Source organism: Odocoileus virginianus, chromosome 3 (genome assembly GCF_023699985.2).
Source record: "Odocoileus virginianus isolate 20LAN1187 ecotype Illinois chromosome 3, Ovbor_1.2, whole genome shotgun sequence".
Taxonomy (NCBI): Eukaryota; Metazoa; Chordata; class Mammalia; order Artiodactyla; family Cervidae; genus Odocoileus; species Odocoileus virginianus.
Genome location: NC_069676.1, coordinates 17,496,754 through 17,519,509, shown reverse-complemented (window position 1 = coordinate 17,519,509; position 22,756 = coordinate 17,496,754). Strand labels below are relative to the sequence as shown.

Below are 22,756 nucleotides of genomic sequence, written 5' to 3'. Positions count from 1 at the left end.
TGTCACTTCAAGGTGACAGTTGGGCAGGAGACCCCAGGGGGCTGACAAATGCCAGGAAGCCCCAATCTCCCCCCTCACCCCCTAACTCCAATCCTGCCTAGGGAGGGGGTAGACACCAGTTGGGGAGGGGGCGTGCTTCCAGCTCCAGGCACTGTTTGGAAGTGAGGGACATCACTTCTCTGCTAATTGGACATGACCTTCCAAGGATAAGAGGGGGAAAGCTTTCAAGCGCCCTCACCAGAGTCGTCCTCCAGGACTGCACCCCCAGATGACTCCCTAATAGCTCAAATCTCTAGCACTGCCAAATTGCCACGGATACTGGCTTTGCTTTCTTCATGAATCTTTATTGGATGTTCTTGGGACAAGGGAGAGGTCTATCCTCATAAAAACAAGGATGGGGTCTCTAGGATAAACTGCTGGACTCTGTGATCCCCTAGGAATAAGTCACATCTTTATATAGTCACTGGGGGGAGGTCTTCTCTGGCTCTCCTGGGTTCTAATTTCTCTTTCCACTTCAAGGAACCCTCTTGACCTTGGCTGCCCAGAGGAACCTGGGCCAGGAGAGATTCTGACTGCAGAGATGGGGTGAATGGATCTGGGGCTGGGGCAAGATTTGGGAGCCAGTTGCGACTTGGGGGTGGAGCACTGGGGGGAAGAGATCAAATAGAAGCTTTGGCCCTTCTGATCCTCACTGTCCAGCACCTTCCTTTCCACAGGCCACGCCTCATTCTTCCTTGGGACTCTCCGGGGCCGGTATAGAACGTTGCTGTAGAGTGGACTGCCTGCATTGGGGGGTGGGGTGGGAGATGACACCAAGAGGGGACAGTCATTTAAGAGAGCCTGGTCCTCTCCAGCCCACTTTCTGGGGGCTTGTCTATGACCCTGGGGTAGGGGCTAGCCTTCCCCATCCATTCCTCTTCTCTGCCCCCCCCAGCCTCACCCTCCCTCCTTCCGAAAGGAGCAGGTGTCGAAACCAGAAGGGGATGCGTTCCCGCCTAGTCAAGCAGATGCAGTTCCAGCTTTCGCTACGAGGGGGCGCGATCGCCAGGGGATGGCAGTGCTCTTGGGAACCTTCGGTCCTCTGCTCAGCTACCTGCGCGGTTCCTTACCTGCATCCCTGTTCCGGTAGCGGCGGCAGCCCCAGGTCCCGGCGCCCAGAGCGAAAGCGGCCACAGCCACCGCCCCTGCCACCAGCGGCGCGAAGTAGAGTCCTGGAATGGGAGAGGGGATGATGAGCTGGCTGACGGGGGGCGTGGTCGAGGGGCGGGGCGGAGCTGAAGGAAGGTCAGGTAGACGGAGCTCACCTGAGAAGCTCTGGTCTTGTAGCCAGCCATCTGCAGAGACGAAACCTACTTCTCAGGGGAGCTCACCTTTGAGTTCAGCATCCTGCACCCCTTTAGGGTAAGAGCCCCTCTACCCCGTGTGGGACCTCAGGGTTCCTACACTTGCCATGCTGTGAGTTCAGGCCAGTATTTGCTCTAAACCTCTTTCCTCTTCTGAAAAATGAGACTAAGCATGCCTATCTTGCTGGGTTATTGTGAATACATTCCAGACCCGGTAATAAACTCTTTAGACATAATCACTTTAAATTCATATAGTCTGGGGACTTCCCTGGTGGTCCAGTGGTTAAGACTCTGAACTCCGAATGCAGGGGGCCCAGGTTCGATCCCCGGTCAGGGAACTAGACCCCACATGCCAGAACTAAGAGTTCACATGCTGAAACAAAGATTCCGCATGCTGCAACTAAGACCTGGCACAGGAAAACAAATGCATATTTTAAATAAATAAATAAATTCACCTAGTCTGATGAGAAAGCACTATTAGCTGAATTTTGATAACTAAGGAATCAGGCACAAGAGAGTCAAGTCACTAGCATAAGGTCACAGAGGAAGTGAATAGCCGAGTGGGGATGTGCTTTCAGGTCTGTGTAATGGACAGGAACCCCAGCCAAGGCGCTTTCTCCTGTGACCAAAACAAGACCCAGAGTCCCCAGCCCCTTCATCTTGCAGGTTCTAAAGTTGGCAGTGATCCCGGGGTGGGGGGGGTTCCTACGGGGAAGCCAGCTGCGCAGAGCTGAATCCGTGCTGACCCACCCTCGCTGCCTCACAGCTGCCAACAACTCTCAGCCTGGTGCCTCCGCTGCCCGCCTCTGCTAATTGGTAATTGGCCCCCTTGTCCCTGAGAGCTGAGGGTAGGGGGGTGGGGGGCAGCAGGGCGGCCATAACACACCGCCCTGGAGGCAGGCAGTGGGCGGATCCTGCCAGCTGGAGGGAAACGGGCATCTCTCGGAGCTAGGAGTCTGGGTGGTGCTTCATTTTGCCTGATAGGAGCCAGGCAGGTCCCCAAGGCCCTGAGGAACAGTGGAGAGTGCCAGGCCGCAACAGGCCAACTTGCAAACTATGCAGGATTTGGCCCTTATGTGGGTGTCATGCAGAGTTGGGGAAATGTATCAATCAGGCTCTGGAGAAAGCTGCCTGCATCCCGGCTTGTGTGGGTGGCTGGACGTGTCTTGGCCCTGGCTGGGCCTTAGCTTTATTCTCTGTGAAAGGAGGCTGCTGGCTAAGCTGATCTGGAAAGTTCCTTCCAGCCTTGAGAGTCAATGGTTTTCTTATTTGTCTGTTTGTTTTGTGTGTGTGTTTTATTTTTGGCCCTGTGGGATTGAAGCCGTGCAGTGGAAGCATGGAGTCCTGACCACTGGACCAGGGAGGTCCCGACAGTCAATGGCTTTCAATTCTAGATCCTGGAATTCTAGAGTTTTCTGCTCTTACATACTCTGTGATTGCAAAAGGCTAAGAGTTTATCTATTTAAAGTATTTCAGACACTACACTTCTAAGATTCTAGAATCTCCCATGCCTTTGTTTCAGTGTTTCTCAACCTTTTTTCATTATCACTCCCCTAAGAAGACTTTTTAAGAACCTTCATTTGTTCCCTCATGAAATGTTAATACCACAGATATACTATAAATCTGTTTGTGGGCTATCTGCACATCTCTGCTTTACACATAAAAGGATAAGATTTTCTTTGCTCTCAAGAACCAATGTTTACCTTCTTAGGAGTGATAGACCCCATGGATAACATATGCTGTAATTCTAAGAGCTTAGAATTTATTCCCCTAGGATTATCAAACTGCAAGATTCTGCTTTATGGTTTGATATTCTAGAATTGTTTTAGGTACAATAGAACTGTGTCCATATGTCGACCAAAAAACAAGTTCTAGGGACTTCCCTAATGGTCCATTGGTTAACATTCCATGTTTCCAATGCAGGAGGTGCAGGTTTGATCCCTGATCAGGGAACTAAGATCCCACATGCCCCACAGTGCAGCAAAAAAAAAAAAAATATTTTTAAAAAGACAAGCTCTAGATTGTTCATAGCAGTCTTATTTATAATAGCCAAAACCCAGAAGTTACCAAAATAGCCATCAGTAGGAAATTGGACTGAGCAGTGGTGATGGAGGGCACTCTACAGAAAAGGAACAGGATGAGCCACTGCTCCACACACCAATACAGAGGAGTCTTACAGAGTGTTGAGTGAAAAATGTCAGACACAGAATGCACTCTATGATTTCATTTAAGTAAAATAGGAAGCCAGTTAAATAGATTTATGCTGCTATAAGTCAGAATAGTGGGGGGGAGGGGGAGGTGAGGATGGCATTTATAAGGAGGCATGTATGTGTGTTGAGCAGGGTGGTGAGTACCCAAGTGTGCGTAGGTTGTGAGAATCCATTGCTATGATTTGTGTTGGTGTTGTTTAGTCAATAAGTCATGTCCGATTTTTTTGCAACCCCATGGATTATAGCCCATCAGTCTCCCCTCTCCATGGATTTCCCAGGCAAGAATACTGGAGTGGGTTGCCATTTCCTTCTCCAGGGGGATCTCCCCAAGCCAGAGATCTCCCGCATCACAGGTGGATTCTTTACCACTGAGCCACCAGCGAAGCCTATGATTTGTATACATCCCTCCAAAATTCACATGTTGAATCCTAACCTCTAATACAGAGGTAACGAGCGGTCAGGGCCTTTGGGGGGTAACTCGGTAAAGGGGCAGAGCCTTCATGAATGGCACCAGTGCTCTTACCGTGGCCTGTCCAGCGGTTAAGACTCTGCCCTTCCAAGGCAGGCGGTGCAGGTTCAGCCCCTGGTTGCTGAACTAAAATCCCACATGCAGTGTGGCCCAGCAGCCCTCAATAAAAGGGACCCTAAAGAGCTCCCCAGCCCCCTCTGCTACATGAGGACACAGCCAGAAGGTGCGGCCTATGAGCCAGGAAGAGGGCGCTCACCAGAGCACGACCTTGCTGGCACTTTGATCTTGATCTCTAGAATTCTGAGAAATAAATATGTGGTTTATAAACCACCCAGTCTGTAGTGTTTTATCAGTGATCTAACAGACTAAGATATCCATGAGCTGGCCACTTTCAGCATGTGCATTTCTCTGTATGGAGGATATACTTGAATAACACAGTTTACGGAACTGTTTTGAATTTGAATCCAGAATTATCTATATTCAAGAGTGTTTATGATTGTGATATACTGGAGCAGGGCTGAGTAACTACAGCATGTGAGTCAAATTCAGCCCTCTGTTTTTTTTCCCCAAATAAAATTTTATTGGCACCCAGGCCCACCCATTCCCGTAAGCATGTCTATGGAGACTTTCACACTATAATAGCAGAGTGGAGTCATCACAACAGAAACTGTCTGGCCTGCAAAATTCTTGCATCTGCAGACTGTTTCTAGGAATCTGATTTAGAGAATTTAGTTGCTAGGAGTTTGAGATTCTAGAAGCTTAAGATTTCCAGAAGTTCCAAGTCCTCCCTGGCTTACACCCCTGCTCCGCACGCCCATGCTCTGATACCTGTCTCCACCAGGAGCTGCGTCCCGTTGCCCTGGGCCTCCTCCCAATCAGGGATCTCCACGGTCGCCCCACACACATAGCGTCCACTGTCACTGAAGCTCACGTGGTTCAGGTGCAGGGTGAGGTTGCCAGGCAGCTGCCAGGAGAGCCATCCCTGAGGCCCACAGACATTCTTGCTGAGATTGCCTTTGATGATGTGTGTCTGGCAGAAGATGTCAACGTCCTTGATCCACTCGACACGGAGCCGCTCCCAGGCCTGGGTCCATACCACCTGGCAGGTCAAAGTCACCTGGCTGTCCTGTCTCACCTGCAAGAACTTGGGTGTCTGCTGCACAGTCAGGCCTGTGGCTCCTTGCAGGACTAGGGGAAAGAAGAAGTGAGTGAGACCTTCATAAGTGTGTGTGTGTGTGAGTGTCTATGTGCATGTGTGACTTACTTCCCTAGCCAGTCCACAGGAATAAGCCAGTGAGAGCCTGAAAGCTTACTGCCTGTGTGATCTTTGCAAGGTCATTTCTTGCTGAATCTTCATGGACCCATCTGTGAAATGGGTATAAGTCTCTCAGCACTTGTGAGATTTCAAGGTGAACTCTATGACATGTCGGCCTCTCAGCCACAGAAAGATTGCCTGGAGTGTGCCAGACCCTGATCTGGACCCTGTGGACACAGACACACAGGTGACTGAGACAGACAGAAGCCCCTCCCCTTGTGGAGCCGGTGGTCTCAGGGGAGAGACACAGGAAGTCTTGAAATGAGAATCACAATGGAGGAAAGTCATGGGGAATGGCAAGAGATGATAAGGATGAAATGAGAGGGTTTACTTATAGAGGGTGATCAGGGAGGGCCTCTCAGAGGAGGTGGCATTTGAGCAGGGATGTGAATAGAAAGATGCGTTCGGGGCTTGCCTGGTGGTACAGTTAAGAATCCACCTGCCGGATCCTCTATGACCCACATCCCAGAATTTTAGAAACAAAAGCAAAAATAAACAAATGGGACCTAATGAAACTTAAAAGCTTTTGCACAACAAAGGAAACTATAAGCAAGGTGAAAAGACAGCCCTCAGATTGGGAGAAAATAATAGCAAACTAAGCAACAGACAAAGGATTAATCTCAAAAATATACAAGCAACTCCTCCAGCTCAACTCCAGAAAAATAAATGACCCAATCAAAAAATGGGCCAAAGAACTAAACAGACATTTCTCCAAGGAAGACATACAGATGGCAAAAAAACACATGAAAAGATGCTCAACATCACTCATTATCAGAGAAATGCAAATCAAAACCACAATGAGGTACCATTACACGCCAGTCAGGATGGCTGCTATCCAAAAGTCTACAAGCAATAAATGCTGGAGAGGGTGTGGAGAAAAGGGAACCCTCTTACACTGTTGGTGGGAATGCAAATTAGTATAGCCACTATGGAAAACAGTGTGGAGATTTCTTAAAAAGCTAGAAATAGAACTGCCATATGACCCAGCAATCCCACTTCTGGGCATACACACCAAGGAAACCAGATCTGAAAGAGACACGTGCACCCCAATGTTCATCGCAGCACTGTTTATAATAGCCAGGACATGGAAGCAACCCAGATGCCCATCAGCAGACGAATGGATGAGGAAGCTGTGGTACATATACACCATGGAATATTACTCAGCCATTAAAAAGAATTCATTTGAATCAGTTCTAATGAGATGGATGAAACTGGAGCCCATTATACAGAGTGAAGTAAGCCAGAGAGATAAAGACCATTACAGTATACTAACACATATATAGGGAATTTAGAAAGATGGTAACGATAACCCTATATGCAAAACAGAAAAAGAGACTCAGATGTATAGAACAGATTTGTGGACTCTGTGGGAGAAGGCAAGGGTGGGATGTTCCAAGAGAACAGCATCTAAACATATTTATTATCTAGGGTGAAACAGATCACCAGCCCAGTTTGGATGCATGAGACAAGTGCTCAGGCCTGGTGCACTGGGAAGACCCAGAGGGATCGGGTGGAGAGGGAGGTGGGAGGGGGGACCGGGATGGGGAATACATGTAAATCCATGGCTAATTCATTTCAATGTATGACAAAAACCACTGCAATGTTGTAAAGTAATTAGCCTCCAACTAATAAAAATAAATGGAAAAAAAAAAAAAAAAGAATCCACCTGCCGATGCAGGAGACACGGGTTCGATCCCTAGTTGGGGAAGATCCCACATGCTGTGGGACAACTAAGCCTGTGCTCTGCAACAAGAGAAACCGCTGCAATGAGAAGACCAAACACCGCAACTAGAGAGTAGCCCCTGCTTGCCACAACTAAAGAAAGTCTGAGTGCACCAGTGAAGACCCAGCACAGCCATAAACAAATAAAATAAATCTCAAAAAAAAAAGAAGTAGTCAGTCGTCCATAAGGAATGGGTCATGCAAAGGTCCTGAGGCTAGAACGGGCCTGGTGAGTTGGAGAAACAGGGAGGAGGCCCCCAGGGTTGGAGCAGAGCATCCAAGGGGGAGAGAGGGAGGAAGTGGGATCAGAGAAGTCAGCGGGGCATGGCTTTCAGAGACCTGCGGGCTGTGTGGGTAGGGTATAAGGGAGGTAGGGAGGTGGGTGGGGGTGGGGAAAGGGGAGCAGTGTACTTTTCAATCTAAGCATGATGGGAAACCACTGGAGCAGGGAGGAAATGTGGTCCAGTTAAAATTTTAAAAATAACCACAGTCATTGCCATGGTGAGAACAGACTGTGATCTTCATGGGGCAGGGGTTGGGGTGGGGGGCGGTCAGGATGGCCGAGAAACCAGGGTCCAGGAGACTGGTGATGGGACCCAGACCCTGGAAAAGAAGAGGTCAGAGTCTGAACAGATTTTGAAAGTTGCCCACAGAAGAACTACAAGACCTGAGTTAGTCACTGTTCCCCCGAAACTGTCGCAACACTGTTCATCGGCTAAACTCTAACACAAAATTAAAAGTTTAAAAATAAATATTAAAAAAGAAGAAGAACTGAATTGGGAGGGAGGGAAAGAGAGATAGTGGCAGATTTCCAAGGTTCTTAGGCTGGGGCACTTTGTGATTGGTGGCGACTTTAGGCCAAGATGGGGGACACTGAGGGCCTTCCTTAGCGGTCCAGTGTTTAAGACTTGAGCTTCCACTGCAGGGGGTGTGCGTTTGATCCCTGATTGGGGAACTAAGTTAATCTCACATGCCACACAGGCAAAAAAAAAAAAAATGATGGGGGATACCGAGTAGAAGAAGCAGGGTTAGAGCGGAAAGAAAGAGTTTGCTTTTGGCCATGGGAAGTATGGGGTACCTGTTAGATGCCCCCCCAGAAGTGATGAGTTGCTGTCAAGTTCCTGGCGTTTGGGGTGGAGTTGCAGCTGACCCTAAAGAGAGGAGATGCAGGGAAGAGTATTCCAGGCAGAGGGAACAGAAGGTGCAAAGGTCCAGAGGTAGGATCGAGCTCGATGTGTTGGGATAAAAAAAGAAGAAAGAAAGAGGAGTCAGCAGACTGGCCATGGGGGCCAGGGAGGGAACGCAGAGGAGCACAGAGAATAGAGAGGCCAGCAGGGCCAGGTCACACAAGGCTGGTGAGCAGGTCCCAGTGTGCATTTTATCCTAAGCCTCCCTCTGTGGATTTTTGCTAGAACGGTTCAACCCTTGTAGGCTTCCCTGGGAGCCCAGATGGCAAAGAATCTGCTTGCAATGCAGGAGACCTGGGTTCAGTCCCTGGGTAGGGAAGATCCCCTGGAGAAGGAAATGGCAACCCATTCCAGTATTCTTGCCTGGAGAATTCCATGGGCAGAGGAACCTGGCAGGCAAGAGTTGAACTCTACTGAGCAACTAACACACACAGAGTTCAACCCTTGTAAAGTTCTGAGTATCAGGGAGAGAGACAGGGTGTATTTGGCAGAGCGGAGAGACTAAGGTTTTGAGGGGGCTCTGAACAGGAGGGGCAGGCAGCTGGAGTGACGAGTCATAACAGGATGGGGCCAAGGTGGGGAGATTCAGATACTCACCCCAGAACTGCACCAGGAGGACCAGCACTGTGCCCGGGGACCCCATTCCTGGCCCATCAGGCCCCTCTCTCCCAGCTGGCGCCCCGCTACCCCCTTTCCCCTCCCGTGTGACAGACTTCCTGCCACAGAAGGTTAGGTGACACTCCGCCCCCACCATAGAGGCCTAAGCGACACCCAGGCCAGCTAGCAGACGTCCAGTGGCCACTACTGCTGGGGCTCCACTTCCTGTCACCTGTGCCTCAGTTTCCCTCTTTTTTTTTCAAGGTGGAAGGCAATACATGTATGTGATGGAGATGAAGTGAGTGAAAATCTTCCTAAAAGACTACAGAGGGACCTTCCTGGCCATCCAGAGGTTAAGACTTGGCCTTCCAATGCAGGGGGTGCGGGTTCAGTCCCTGGTTGGGGACCTAAGATCCCACACACCTAGAAGCCGAGAAACCAAAACATAAAACAGAAACAATATTTTTTAAAAAATAGACATTTAAGAATTGTGTTTGCTTATTCATCTTTGGTCATCCTGGGTCTTCACTGCTGCATACGGGCTCCTCTTGTCGGGGAGCACGGGCTTCAGTAGTTGTGGCCTGTGGGCTTAGTTGCCCTGCAGCATGTGGAATCTTCCCTGACCAGGGATGGAACCCATGTCCCTTGCATTGGCAGACACATTCTCAACCATTGGACCGCCAGAGAAGTCCAAAACAGAAACAATATTGTTAACAAATTCAATAAAATCTTTAAAAATTGTCCACATCAAAGAAAAAAATCTTAAAAAAAAAAAAAAGACTCCATAAACATGCCTAGACTGGGGACACACTGCAGGACAGGTGAGAGAAGGAACAGGGAGGGGACCAGATGGTTCAGACCTGAGCAGGGGACCTAGGGGCAGCGTTTCAGCCTCAATTATTTTGCCCCTAAGATGTCTTCTTTTGGGGTTCAAGGGAATGGATTTCTGCTAATGGTTTTGAGTCCCACGGCAGGTGGGGGGGGGGGGTTACCTGCCCCTACAACTGGGAGAAGTTTGCAGGGGGTGCTTCATAGCCTCCAGACTTTCTCTCAGCCCTGCACGTATTACCCCTCGGCTAGCTGTACCCACGCTGGGAGGAGGTGGCAGACTCCTAGACCTCAATGTCTCACTCCCAACCACAGTGTGACCTCTTTTTTTTTTTTTTTCCAACCAGAAAGAAGAAGGTCACTGTTCTTGGCAGAACTGTTCCCATCACTCACAGACAGGCCCCTGTGGTGGTGTTCTGCAGCCTCCTCCTAGCCCTATGGATTCTGGGCAGGCAGAGAGGCTTCCGGAGGAGATGTCAGAGCCTGGGGCTCTGTGGGATGCTTAGGAGTTCAGCTGTGATGTGGGGAGAGAAAGGCAACATTGGAAGCTGAACATCTGCTTAGGCAAAAGACTTTGGCTTTTCAGTAAATGCGAGGCTTGAGTAGTCGTGGAGCCAGGTCTACGGGCCAGGATGGCGGGCCGGAAATGTGGCGATGAAATTCCATTTTGAGTGGTAGCTGAGAAGTTGCAGGGGTGAAAGAGTTGGGAAACTGAGGCACAGAACCAGGGACAGGCTCAAAGTCACAGGGAAGTTGAACCCAGGCATCATGCCTCCCAGTTATGAGCTCTCTCCAGCTCAGGCATCATTAGCAATATCACCTGCGACGACCCAGGCTCTGAGGGTCTCGGCCTTCCGCGACCCCAGCTCAAGAAAGACTACATTTCCCAGCTTGCAGCGAGGGGCGCGCCTGCGCGCTGCGGCCAGTGATGGAGCGCTGACTGGGGGCACGGCGGCGGCGGCGGCGAGGACTCGGCGGGCCATTGGCTACCGGCAGCGGCAAAGGCAGCTTGGGGACTAGAAGAGCGAGTGGGGCCCGCGGGCCGGGCCGGGACGACCTGGGCTGCAGCCATGGAGGACCAGAAAGTAAGACCCGGGCGGGGCAGGGCGCGGTCCGAAGCGGGGGTGGACGAGAGGAGGGGGACCAGGTGATGCCGCAGCGTCCTCCCAGCCTCCCCCGACCCCAGCTGCTCTGCGGCCGAAGCCCCACCCTCGCCGCAACCACGCCCGGATCTAGCCCCCATTCTGGACGCCGCAGCCCCCCACCCTAGCCACGACCCACATCATCTTGTCCTGAGTTAAGGACATCCCCTTCATGGCCCCCACGCCGCCCCAGTATCAGGGACCCAGCCTTGACTCCATCACCCACGCCTTCCATCGGTACTGCGGACCAGGTGTCCCGACCCTGACCACGCCCCGCCTCGGAGGGCGCCCCACCAGCTCAGCACAGGTGACCCCCACCAATCCCGTGCCCCCAGAAGAAGGACCCGTGGGAGGCCTGGGTTAGGGCTGCAGGCCCTAGAAGCACCCACCTACGCCGGCCTCCTCTTCCGGCATCCCCTCCCCCAGACCTTCTTACCTTTCTCCACTTACCTGATTTCCTAGCGTCTCCCCTTTTCCAGATGAACCCATGTTCTGCGGGCATCCTTTTCCTCTGGGGTCTCTTTCCCGGAGCTAGCTCTTCACCCCAATCATGCCCCTCCCCCTAAGGATATAGCTACCTGGTTGAAGGCTTTGCACTCAGGCAGACCTGGCCGGGGCCCAGGGTCTGTGCTTCCTGAGAAGTTCTCTCAGAGCCTCAGTTTCCTCCGCTGTGAAATGGGCGGACTCAATGTGCCTGATGCCTGCTGCTCCCTGAGGGCTGTAGGGCCAGAGCTCCACCCAGGGCCTGCCCTTGGGTGGTGCCCAAGCTTTTTGGCACAGTGGCTCCCACATCCTTTCCCTGGATCCCTGGAGGACAGAAAGGGGGAGCTTCAAGTCAAGGAGCCCTGGCCAGGCTGAGGGACTTGTTTGTGCATGCTTCCCTGGGGGCAGGAGGCTCTGAGGAAGATCATCACGACGCTGGCTGTGAAAAATGAAGAGATCCAGAGTTTCATTTACTCCCTCAAGCAGATGCTGCTGAACGTGGAGGTGAGGAAGTCACCCCTGCCCCCAGGGTGGGGGGAAGGGCAGCTACAGAGGTAACCTGCCCTTGGGGACCCTGCGCCTCGATGCTTGTCTGAGTAGCAGCTTGGCCAGTCCTGGCCGCTCTGACCTCACCTCGTCTCTCTAAGGCAAACTCTGCCAAGGTGCAGGAGGACCTGGAAGCCGAGTTCCAGTCCCTCTTCTCCCTCCTGGAGGAGCTGAAGGAGGGCATGCTCATGAAGATAAAGCAGGACCGTGCCAGCCGCACCTATGAGCTACAGGTGTGTGTGATTTGGGGGGGGGGTGTTCTCCCGGACTCCCTCCCAGACACCATCCCCTCCACACTCCCCAGAACCCGACCGGCCTCAACATCTTCCTCCGAACCTGCTCCTCCTCTCTTGCCCCCTCCCAGAGGGGCCTCCAGTGTCCCTGGTGTCATGAGCCAGACCGTCCAGTGGTGTCAGCCACACCTCCTCTTTTCCCTGGGCTCTTCCCAACCCCCTCCCTGGCTGTGCCCTATCCATCCCCCATCCACCTGCTCTCCCTCTTAATCCCTTCTCCCCTCCATCGCCGCAGCCCCACCTCTACATCTGGCTGTTCCTCCCCACCTGTCTTCATCTCGCACTTCCAATTTTTCAGCCCTCACCACTGGTCCCTCAGATCTGAGGGCATCATTTCCTGCCAAACACCCGCTATGGCTCCTCTGGGGTCTCAGATTCCAAGCTGGGGTCACCAGGGCGACAGCAGCACTTCCTGGGCCACCTCCTAGCACCCTGGATACCCATCCACAAGGAATGTGGAGCACTAGGCTCAGATTTGACCTAGGCCTTTCTGCTGCTTTTTAAAAAATATTCACTTATTTTATTTATATGGTTATGCTGGGTCTTTGTTGCAGCATGTAGAATCTTTAGTTACAGCATGTGGAATCTAGGTCCCTGACCAGGGATCGAACCAGGCCCCCTGCATTGGGAGCTTGGAGTCTTAGTCACTGTACCACCAGGGAAGTCCCTCCACATGTCCATTTCTAAGAAAGGGATCCCCAAATGGTTCTGATGTCCTACCCGCAGAGAGGCCCAAACTCCCTCTCACCTCCATCTCACACCTGGAGTTGGAGAAAGACATGGTACCCCAGATCCCCAAGGTGATGAGGAGCCCTGGGAGGGTCTGATGCCGTGGAGTAAGGTGTCTCTTTTCTTGGTGGCATGGCACCTGCAGAACCAGCTGGCTGCCTGCACGCGAGCCTTGGAGAGCTCAGAGGAGCTTCTGGAGACGGCCAACCAGACCCTGCTGGCCACTGACAGCAAGGACTTTCCCCAGGTGGGCACCTCGGGAGCCAGAGTGGCCACCCAGATACGTTTGCATTTCAGATCAACTACAAGTAATGTTTTACTCTGATTATGGCCCACGCGGTATTTAGTCTGAGTACATCCTAAACATCATTGATAGGACATATGCTAAAATAAGAATTCTTTGTGGTAGATCTAAAACTCACAGGAAGCCCAGCTTGGTGCTCTGTGATGACCTAGATGGGTGGGATGGGAAGGAGGTGGGAGAGGAGTCCAAGAGGGAGCATGTATACATGTGTCCATACAGCTGATTCACTTTGTTGTACAGCAGAATCTAATATAACATTGTAAAGAAATTATACTCCAATTAAAAAAAAAGAATGAATAAAATTTTTAGTATATCTCATGCAAATGTTTGGTATAAGTATTTCCCAAATGTCGCCTGGGACATATTTACACTAAAATATTTATTCAGTATTTGAAATTCAAATTTAACAAGGAATTAATTTTTTAGTAATATGTTACATCCAATATTTAGTGTAAGTATATCTGAAATATTGGATAGGACCTCCTTATACTAAAAAGTATATATTTATTTATTGTTCATCTGCAATGCAAATTTAACTGGGTAGCCTATCTTTTCATTTGCTAAATCAGTCAGCTGTGTGTACTGGGCACTAGGCAGGAGCGGGGGATAGGGGTGGGAGCCTGTCTTAGACTCCCATCCCATCAGGGTCCGGCTAAGGTTTACTTCCCCCGTGTTGGGGCACTTTGACACATGGACACCCGGCTGGGCCTCAGTCTTATTGTCTATGTAGTGGGTTTCTGATTCAGCCAACGCAATTCTTTGGCTTTTGTTCTGCCCCTCTTTCCAGGCTGCCAAGCAAATCAAAGATGGGTAAGACGCTGGGACCTGGCTCCCACCCCATTGCCCCACCCCCATTGTGAAGGTGGGAACACCCAGGTGAGGGTCCCTTGGCCCAGGGCACCGGACTGCAGCAAGGGGGAGGGGGGCCCCCTACACACACCTCGGGGGACTAGGCCCGGGCGTCCACCTCCTTCCCTGCAGTGTGCAGGCTGCCTCCACCTCCTTCCCTGCAGTGTGACAATGGCCCCCGCCTTCCGGCTGTCACTGAAAGCCAAGGTCAGCGACAACATGAGTCATCTCATGGTGGACTTTGCACAGGAGCGGAGGATGTTGCAGGCACTCACGTTCCTGCCTGGTGAGAGGGGAACTCACTGGATCGTAGGGAAAAATAATCCCAAAGTCTAGGAGAGGGTCCCAAGACAAGGCATGACAATCAGAATAAGGCTGACAACCATTTGTGGAAATGGCAGAAGGTCCCGCCCTGACTTGGTGCCCTGAGGATTCCCACCCCCCAGTGGGTGGAGCCATAAGGAAGCCCCACCCTGTGGTAAAGTCCTGAAGAATCCCCACCGACTGGGGGTGGAGTCCCATGGAGGCCACACCCCAAATGGTAGCATTCTGGAAACTTACTACCTCTAAATGGTAGGATTCAGAGAAGCCCAAGTATTCGTTGATTGAACCCTAAGAAAGCTCTTCTCTGCCCCACACCCTTTGGTGAAACCCTAAGGAGGCTCCACCCCCAGGCTCCGGAACCCAGAGAAGCCCCGCCCCTAATCCTGGTATCTGGAGGATGCCCAGACCCCAGGAAGGTCTAGTGTGTGGCAGGGTTATAGCCAGGCCCGCCCCTGCAGGCTTCCCTGCCCCCGTCCTCCACCCCGCACCCTGACACCCCTCTCTCCTCTGTCCTGGGCAGTGCCTAGCGCCCCTGTGATCGACCTGGCCGAGTCCCTAGTGGCCGACAACTGTGTAACCTTGGTGTGGCGCATGCCAGATGAGGACAACAAGATTGACCACTTCGTGCTGGAATATCGGCGGACCAACTTTGAGGGCCCGCCCCGCCTCAAGGAGGACCAGCCCTGGATGGTCATCGAGGGGATCCGGCAAACGGAATACACCCTGACGGGTAAGTGCAGCTCGGCCTTCCCCATGAGTCCACCTGGGGCTCGTGGACCATCCTCAAGGCTCTGCTGGGCTGATGGGGAGTAACTGATATAATAAGGGAAACCATGCTGGTGACAGCCCTGCACCATGTACTGAGGGCTTACTATGTGCTAAGTATTTTACCCACATGTAATGAGTGTGTTATTGTCAGCTCTTTACAGATGAAGGAACTGAGTGAAGCACCTGGAAAGGGTGTGCTCCATCCCTGTCTTATCTCTATGATCCATCATTCATTCATTCATTTTGACTTAGTCCCTGCAGGGTACCAAGCATTGTCCTTACAGTAGTAAACAAAGTGCCTGAGAATCCCTCCTCTCTTGGAGCTGGTGTTCAGGGAACCATCCTCCCAGGACCTGAGGATTTCCTTGGCACTTAACACGAAAGCAGAAAGACTGGGGGAATCCATCCAGCTGGTAGGGGAGGGTCTGGAGGAGGGTAAAATCAGGGGTCCCTAATGAGTTAAGAAACCATCCTGAGCCAGGGGGAAGCCCTCAAGGGTGGGGAGAGTCTCCCTGACAAGATAACTATCACCAGGGCTCTTGGGCTATAATCAGCCTGCTCCCTATCTGTAATTAGCATACAAGCTTAATAATAAGCATGCTAATTGCAGGAAAGAAAGCCAGCAGCCAAGAAGAGGGCCTGAGAAGCTCTCAGCTTACCCTTTGCATGGAAATAAAAATAAACACATCCCATTTTCCCCCGGTCTTTTTAAAAAAATTATTGTGGCAAAATACACATAAGGTAAAATCCACCACGGTCACCATTAAGTGTACAGATCAGCTATTCAGTGCATTCATAATGTTGTGCTATGATCACTCCCACCATCCATCTCCAGAACCTCTCAGCTTGCAAAACTGAAACTGTCCCCATTAGTTTTTGTTATTGTTGTCATTTGTTTTGTTTTTAAATTTTGGCCTTACCACATGGCTTGCAGAATCCTAGTTCCCTGACCAGGGATCAAACCCCTGCCCTTGGCAGTGAAAGCACAGAGTCCTAAGCACTGGACCACCAGGAAATTCCCCTGTCCCCATTAGACACTAACTTCCATTGCTCTCTCCCCAGTCCCTGGCATCCACCATTCTAATTCCCGTCCCTGGGACTGTTACTACTCTAAGTACCTCATATAGATGGAGTCAAACAGTGTGCCTGGCTTGTCGCTGAGCATTGTGTCCTCAAGGTTCACCGTGTTGTAACAGGTGTTAGTTTCCTTCCTTTTTAAGGCTGAATAATATTTCATTGTGTATACACACACACAGAGACACACACATACAAACACACACAGACACACACACACATGGGGCTTCCTAGGTGACGCTAGTAGTAAAGAATCCACCTGCCAATGCAGAAGACTTAAGAGATCACCTGGAGAAGGAAATGGCAACCCATTCCAGTATTCTTGCTTGAGAAATCCCATGGACAGAGGAGCCTGGCAGTCTACAGTCCCATCGGGTCACAAAGAGTTGGACAGCCTGAGCACATATCATATATATATATATATACAATGAAATATATATACATATATTTCAAAATATATTTACAAAAATATATATATATATTTGGCTTTCTCCAGTAGTGGCAGCTTACATAACTAGAGTTCAATACCAGAACCAGGAAGCTGATGTGAGTATAGTCTGAAGGGTTGATTGACTTTTCATCAGTTTCACCAGTTTAGCAAGCACTGATTTGCATGTACATGTGTAATACTGTATGTAATTTTATCCCCTATGTGAATTTATGTAACTACCACCACAATCAAAATGTAGAGCTTCTCCATCACAGGCTTCCAGATGCATCTACTTTACCCCTCTGAAACTTCCTGCCCCGAGGAATTCACTCACTAAAATCCATAGTGAGTGAATTCCTCGGGGCAGGAAGTTGAATGAATCCCTCACAAGGCCTGTGATATTGAAGATGATGAATTCACTCACCTATGTAAATAACCCATGTGGTTATTTGCAATCCACCTACTATCTTGTTGACTATTTGGAAGACAGGAGGGTTTTGGTTAAGTTCTTATAACTTATATTCCTTGGGCCATCTCATCCTTATGTGAACCCGGCTCGGTGTGGGGAAAATGATTGTTAGGTTGCAGATTAGGAAACAGACACCCACTGTGAAAAGTTGGATAGGTTCATGATTCAGAATCCAAGCCTTCTGGGTGGTAGTCTTAGCTTCCCTGGTAAAAGATCTGGCAGAGGGTAAAGAATCTGCCTGCAATTCAGGAGACCAGGGTTCGATTCCTGGGTCGGGAAGATCCCCTGGAGAAGGAAATAGCAACCCACTCTGGTATTTTCACCTGGGAAATCCCATGGACAGAGGAGCCTGGCAGGCTACACAGCTCATGGGGTCAGAGTCAGACACGATGGAGCAACACTTTCTACTTAGCGCTGGAGCAGTAGGTGGCGCTGCTGAGCAAACTACAGAACTCAGAGAAGGGGATTCAAGAAAGGGTGAGGTAGTGTGGGTGGGCACCTGGAGAAAGTAACAGACAGGCCGAGGCCCAAAAGAGAAGCCGGGGAGACCGAGTTCCAGGCCAAGGAACAGCCTGATCAAGGGCTCAGAGGACAGAACACTGAGCCTTTGTGTCTGGAACTAGTTAACTTTGCAGAGGGAACATCTGTAGGGAAAGGGGAGAAGAGGGATAGGGACTTACCCTGAGGGCAAGGGGACCTATGAGAGGTTTCAGAACATGGATTTCTGAGTGTTGTTTGGAATGCCCAGAGAAGGCATCCTGCAGGGAACACCCGGGGCAACTGGACACGTGGTCTCAGCTAGAGGTTGAGTTGAGTGTGCTCTGTGGGTAGGCAGATAGTGTCTTAAGGGTGAGCAGGGGCTGGTCCGAGTGCAGTGGTGTTTACAATTAATTGATCACAGCCAGTTACAGATTTCTTTGTTCCTTTTCCACTCCCACTGCTTCACTTGACTAGAAAAAAAAAGGGGGGGGGGAATTAAAGCAAAAAGGGTGAGCAGAGTCTTAGACTGAGTCACCCAAACATTTGAGAGTACAGAGGAGCCTGCAAAGAAGACCAAGAGGGAGCAGTCAGAGGGGGCAGTCAGTAGAGGGCAGTGCCATGACTGCCAAGGAAAAATGTTCCATGAAGGAAGGAGTGGTCAGCCAGGGGAACCTACTAGATGAGGACTGACAAGCCCAGAAGAGGGAGAGAGAGTGAAGTCGCTGAGAGAGGTCTGGACATATCTCCAAAGAGGTTTTGCATGAGGGGGAAGACAGTTCGATAGTTGCTTTCATTTTTTTTAAGATTAGAAGAAATTAATAATAACTTTTAGAAAGGATACCATTAGGGAAAATCTTTAAGGCACTGGTCATGGCTAGATCCAGGAGTTCCAGCATATGGCTCACTCAGCTCAGTTCTAGACACTTGTTGGCTCTGAGAAAGCAGACATTCTCAAGTAGCATTGCCAACATGGTGGCAAATTTTCCCAGGAGTGGCTTCGTCCTGGTTGGCTAGTTCAGAGGAAAGAGGGACTCTGCTCACTCTAATATCAGCCAGAGTCCCAGGGCAGATTCTGATTGGTCAGTTTGGGTCATGTGCCTATCCCTGGACCAATTGCTGTGACTGAGCCTTAAAGCATCCTGATTGGCCAGTGTGGATTACAGGGGAGCCAAATGATCCATAGCCCCACAGGTGAGTGGGGACAGGGATGATTTCTCAGGGTTACCATGTGGTCTACAAGATGCTCCTTAGAAGGAGAGGTGGTGGGATGACTGTGGGACACTCGGACCTCTAATCTATCACTCAGAGAGTACACAATGTTAAGCCCCCTCTGTTGTCTTGCAGGTCTCAAGTTTGACATGAAATACATGAATTTCCGTGTGAAGGCCTGTAATAAGGCAGTTTCAGGCGAGTTCTCCGAGCCAGTGACCCTGGAGACACCAGGTGACTGACTCCCATACCTCCCCTCGCTGTGACTCCATAACCACTCACTCCCAGGGCTCCAGGGACTGGTGTCTAATGAGAATCTTCTAATCAGGGTTCTGTGGCCCTTTTTGCCCTGGTTGCCAGGAAGCTCAGTGCTCAATCCATAGTAGATTCCTTAGCCTGAGTGTCTGGTATAAATTTGGTATTGTTCTTTGCATTTGCAGTTGATCGCATCATACCTGGATGGTTTTTACACACACACACTCCCCCTCTCTCTTTCTCTAACTCACTCTTCAAAAAAAAAAAAATAGCTTAGTGCTCTATAGAATTGGAAACAGGGTATCAGTACTGAAGACAGATTTCTTAGCCCCCCCACAGTGATGATACCTTTGCATGTTTGGGTAGGAAGTCGTTTCTGCACTCTAGCTTAGCTCTGTCATGCTATAGCGCAGCTCCTTTTCTGGGATTAATCCCCAGTGAAAGCACAGGGCAGCACAGTGGTTTGAAAATGGCTTCAGACCTGGGAGACCTTTAAGCAACTAGCCCTTGGCTTTCACTCCTCTGGCTACATGTTCTGCCCGCTCCACCCTTCCCTGTCTCGTCTCTTGGTGCTTTTCTGCCTGTTGTCTCCATCTCTCTCCATCTCTGAACCTTTGTCCATTTCTCTCTTTTTCTCTCTCTTGGTCTTAGTCTTTGTTCCTTTGTTTCTTTCTGTTCTCTGTCCCTGTCATGGTCTGTCGTGGTCACTGTCTGTCTCTCTGTCTCTCTCTGTGTCTCTGGGTTTTCCCATCTCTGTGACTCCTGTGTCTGCCTGGCCCCAGCGTTCATGTTCCGCCTGGATGCGTCCACATCCCACCAGAACCTGCGGGTGGATGATCTCTCCGTGGAGTGGGACGCCATGGGCGGGAAGGTGCAGGATATCAAAGCTCGCGAGAAAGATGGCAAGGGGCGGACGGCGTCTCCCATCAACTCCCCAGCCAGGTAGCCTGCCCCCTCCCCTCCCTGCCTCTCTGGTGGAGGAGATCAAGCTGGACATGGACATACAGAGTCCGGTGTGGTCAAGGCTGGGGTAGAGGGAGGGACATGGAGTGGGGGAGCCCAAAGAGTGAATGAAGGGAGAGGAATCTTTGAAGTGGGTTTTGATGGTCGAATAGGATTTTCTAGATGTGGAAGGGCACAGGTATGTTCCAACATGAGAGACCCTGTGTATGAAAAGAACCACACACAGTCCAGGAAAGATGAAAAGTTCATGGTGACTGGGGTGGACCAGGGAAGCCCTCCTATGGGAGAGGTGAGGTCTGAATTGAGACTTCCCCCTCCCTATCACCCACAGAGGTACTCCATCTCCCAAGAGGATGCCTTCGGGTCGCGGGGGACGGGATCGCTTCACAGCTGAGTCCTACACGGTTCTGGGTAAGGAGGAGGGAAGACCGGAGTAGAGAGAAGTCTGGGCAGGGCCCTGATGGGGGATGGTGGGAGGGAATTCCTTTGGCTGGGGAAACTGAGGCAGGTGTCAAAAAAAACTTCTGTGAGAACAGTACCAGGGATGTGTTATTGTGACCTTGGGGGAATGGGAAGATTTGTGGCTGAGGGATCGTTGGGGGAAAGTCAGAACTTATGGATGCTCTAGACTGGGGAGGGCTGGGCAGTAGCTTAAGGGGGAATTTCCTGAGGCCTGTGGAGTAGATGAGACCCAGGGAGTAGCTGGAAAGAATAGTTGCCTGTGGCTAGCCAGGTTTGTGGAGGAGCTGAAGCAAGACAGGGGCTTGGGGAAGTGGCTTAAGATGAGTGGAGGAGCCAGAGAGAGTAGCTCAGTCTGAGAAATGGAGAGAATGACTAGGGTGAGAGATATTGGCACCACAGGACTGATTGGATCCTGTGAAGGAGAAGCTGGAATCTGAGGAGGAACACGAGTTCCTGGAAATCACCACTGTCCTGAAAAAAAACCTTGAGAAAGAGGTCGGGATCTATGGAGAAGCCAGTGTGGTCTGTAATACCTGGGAGGTGATGAGGGTGGGAGATGAAGTTAGGGAGTTGCTGTGTTTTTTTGTTTTTTTGTTTTTTAATTTTTTTTGGCTGCGCCGGGTCTCAGTTGCGGCACTCAGGATCTTTAGTTGTGACATGCAAACTCTTAGTTGTAGCATGTGGAATCTAGTTCCCTGACCGGGGTGGAACCCAGGCCCCTGCATTGGGAGAGTGGAGTCTTAACCACTGGACCACCAGGGAAGTCCTGAGAGTAGCTGGTTTCCAGGGCTGAGTGAGGAGCTGAGCTATGGTCTTGTGGGGCAGAAGTGGGTGGAGAAGCTGCAGCGCAAGAATAGCTGGATGGGAAAATCGCTGAAGTCACAAGAATCTGGATCCAGGATCCTGGGAGGGTATAGATTAACTGATATCTCGCTGAGGCTTGGAGACTTATCTGGGCTTAGTCAGATATCTAGTATCTTAGTCAGATATCTAGGGAGGCATGGGATAGCTGGGGACCAGGCAGTGTCTAGAGGAAAGAGCTAGGGTCTGGCTGCCCATTTTGAAAGGGCACCCAGGAGCCAATTCTACCCAGTCCCCCTGCCCGCCCCATCCCCCAGGGGACACGCTGATTGACGGCGGGGAACATTACTGGGAGGTGCGCTACGAGCCAGACAGCAAGGCGTTTGGCGTGGGGGTGGCCTACCGTAGCCTGGGTCGCTTCGAGCAGCTGGGCAAGACGGCTGCGTCCTGGTGCCTGCACGTCAACAACTGGCTGCAGGTCAGCTTCACTGCCAAACATGCCAACAAGGCCAAGATGCTGGACGCCCCCGTGCCCGACTGCCTGGGTGTGCACTGTGACTTCCATCAAGGTGATCCCCTCCGAGCCCTCACTGGCCACCCCTCTCCACTTTTCTCTCTCTGCCCAAACCTCTCTCACCGGCCCCTTTGTCGCCCTTGCCCTCCACCCCAGGCCTCCTGTCCTTCTACAATGGCCGCACCAAACAGCTGCTGCACACCTTCAAGGCCAAGTTCACACAGCCGCTGCTCCCGGCCTTCACGGTGAGGGGCCCAGGAAGTAAGAGCGGGGTGGCGTGAGGGTTGGCTTTCCTGCTGAGCCTGCCTATCCCCTTCCCCCTGCCCTGACTGTTCCCCAGGTGTGGTGTGGCAGCTTCCACGTGACGACCGGCCTGCAGGTCCCCAGCTCCGTGCGTTGCCTGCAGAAGCGGGGCAGTGCCACCAGCAGCTCCAACACCAGCCTCACCTAGGCCCCTGGACTGCCCATCAGCGGGCAGATTTCGGGGGCCGCCTCCAGGCCTCGGCTGTTTCAGCTGGGCACCCTCCTCTCACTTGCTGCTTGGAGCCTTAACTCCTGATGGGGGGTCACTGCTGGAGAGTGGGCCCCCGGGTCGGGCCCTCCTCCACACTTCACCTCCTAATAAAGGTCAAACACTGGCCAGGTGGTGCTGCTGGGTTTTTGGGGCTAGGTGGCACTGGCTGTGCCTGGTCCTCTCCAGACCTCAGCTTTCTCAGATGTAAAATGGGAAATTTCTTGGGAATTCCCTGGCAGTCCAATGGTTAGGACTCTGTGCTTTCACTGCAGAGGCCTGGATTCAATCCCTGGTCGGGGAACTAAGATCTCACAAGCTTGTTGTTTAGTCCCCAAGTCGGGTCCAACTCTTTGAGACCCGACGGACTGTAGCCCGCCAGGCTCCTCTGTTCATGGGATTTCCCAGGCAAGAATACTGGAGTGGGTTGCCATTTCCTATTCCAGGGGATCATCCTGATACAGGGATTGAACCCGTGT

General features: G+C 51.2%; 2 protein-coding genes and 1 non-coding gene across 5 annotated transcripts; 2 read left to right on the top strand and 1 right to left on the bottom strand.

The window, feature by feature from the left end:
• Positions 1-323: 323 nt before the first annotated feature.
• Positions 324-11,732, bottom strand: TMIGD2 (transmembrane and immunoglobulin domain containing 2). 3 transcript variants are annotated; one of them, XM_070464952.1, is made up of 5 exons: positions 11,264-11,732; positions 4,851-5,210; positions 1,305-1,334; positions 1,110-1,211; positions 324-782 (listed from the first exon to the last, which is right to left on the bottom strand). In XM_070464952.1, exons 1-5 carry the CDS (start codon positions 11,313-11,315, stop codon positions 445-447), a joined length of 882 nt encoding a protein of 293 aa, XP_070321053.1. In that variant the 5' UTR covers positions 11,316-11,732; the 3' UTR covers positions 324-444. The 3 variants fall into 3 exon arrangements, with proteins under 3 accessions (XP_070321053.1, XP_020750911.2, XP_070321054.1); XM_020895252.2 differs by lacking the exon at positions 11,264-11,732 and adding an exon at positions 8,844-8,945; XM_070464953.1 differs by lacking the exon at positions 1,305-1,334.
• Positions 1,609-1,681, top strand: TRNAQ-CUG (transfer RNA glutamine (anticodon CUG)). Its single transcript has one exon. It is a non-coding gene; the product is annotated as a tRNA-Arg (tRNA).
• On the top strand, positions 10,589-22,404 carry FSD1 (fibronectin type III and SPRY domain containing 1). The gene is made up of 13 exons (XM_020895300.2): positions 10,589-10,756; positions 11,705-11,800; positions 11,944-12,075; positions 13,010-13,111; positions 13,956-13,978; positions 14,182-14,303; positions 14,862-15,071; positions 18,907-19,005; positions 19,809-19,968; positions 20,321-20,400; positions 21,570-21,821; positions 21,923-22,011; positions 22,107-22,404. The coding sequence occupies exons 1-13, from the start codon at positions 10,742-10,744 to the stop codon at positions 22,215-22,217; spliced, it is 1,491 nt and encodes a 496-aa protein (XP_020750959.2). The 5' UTR covers positions 10,589-10,741; the 3' UTR covers positions 22,218-22,404.
• The last annotated feature ends 352 nt before the right edge of the window (positions 22,405-22,756 follow it).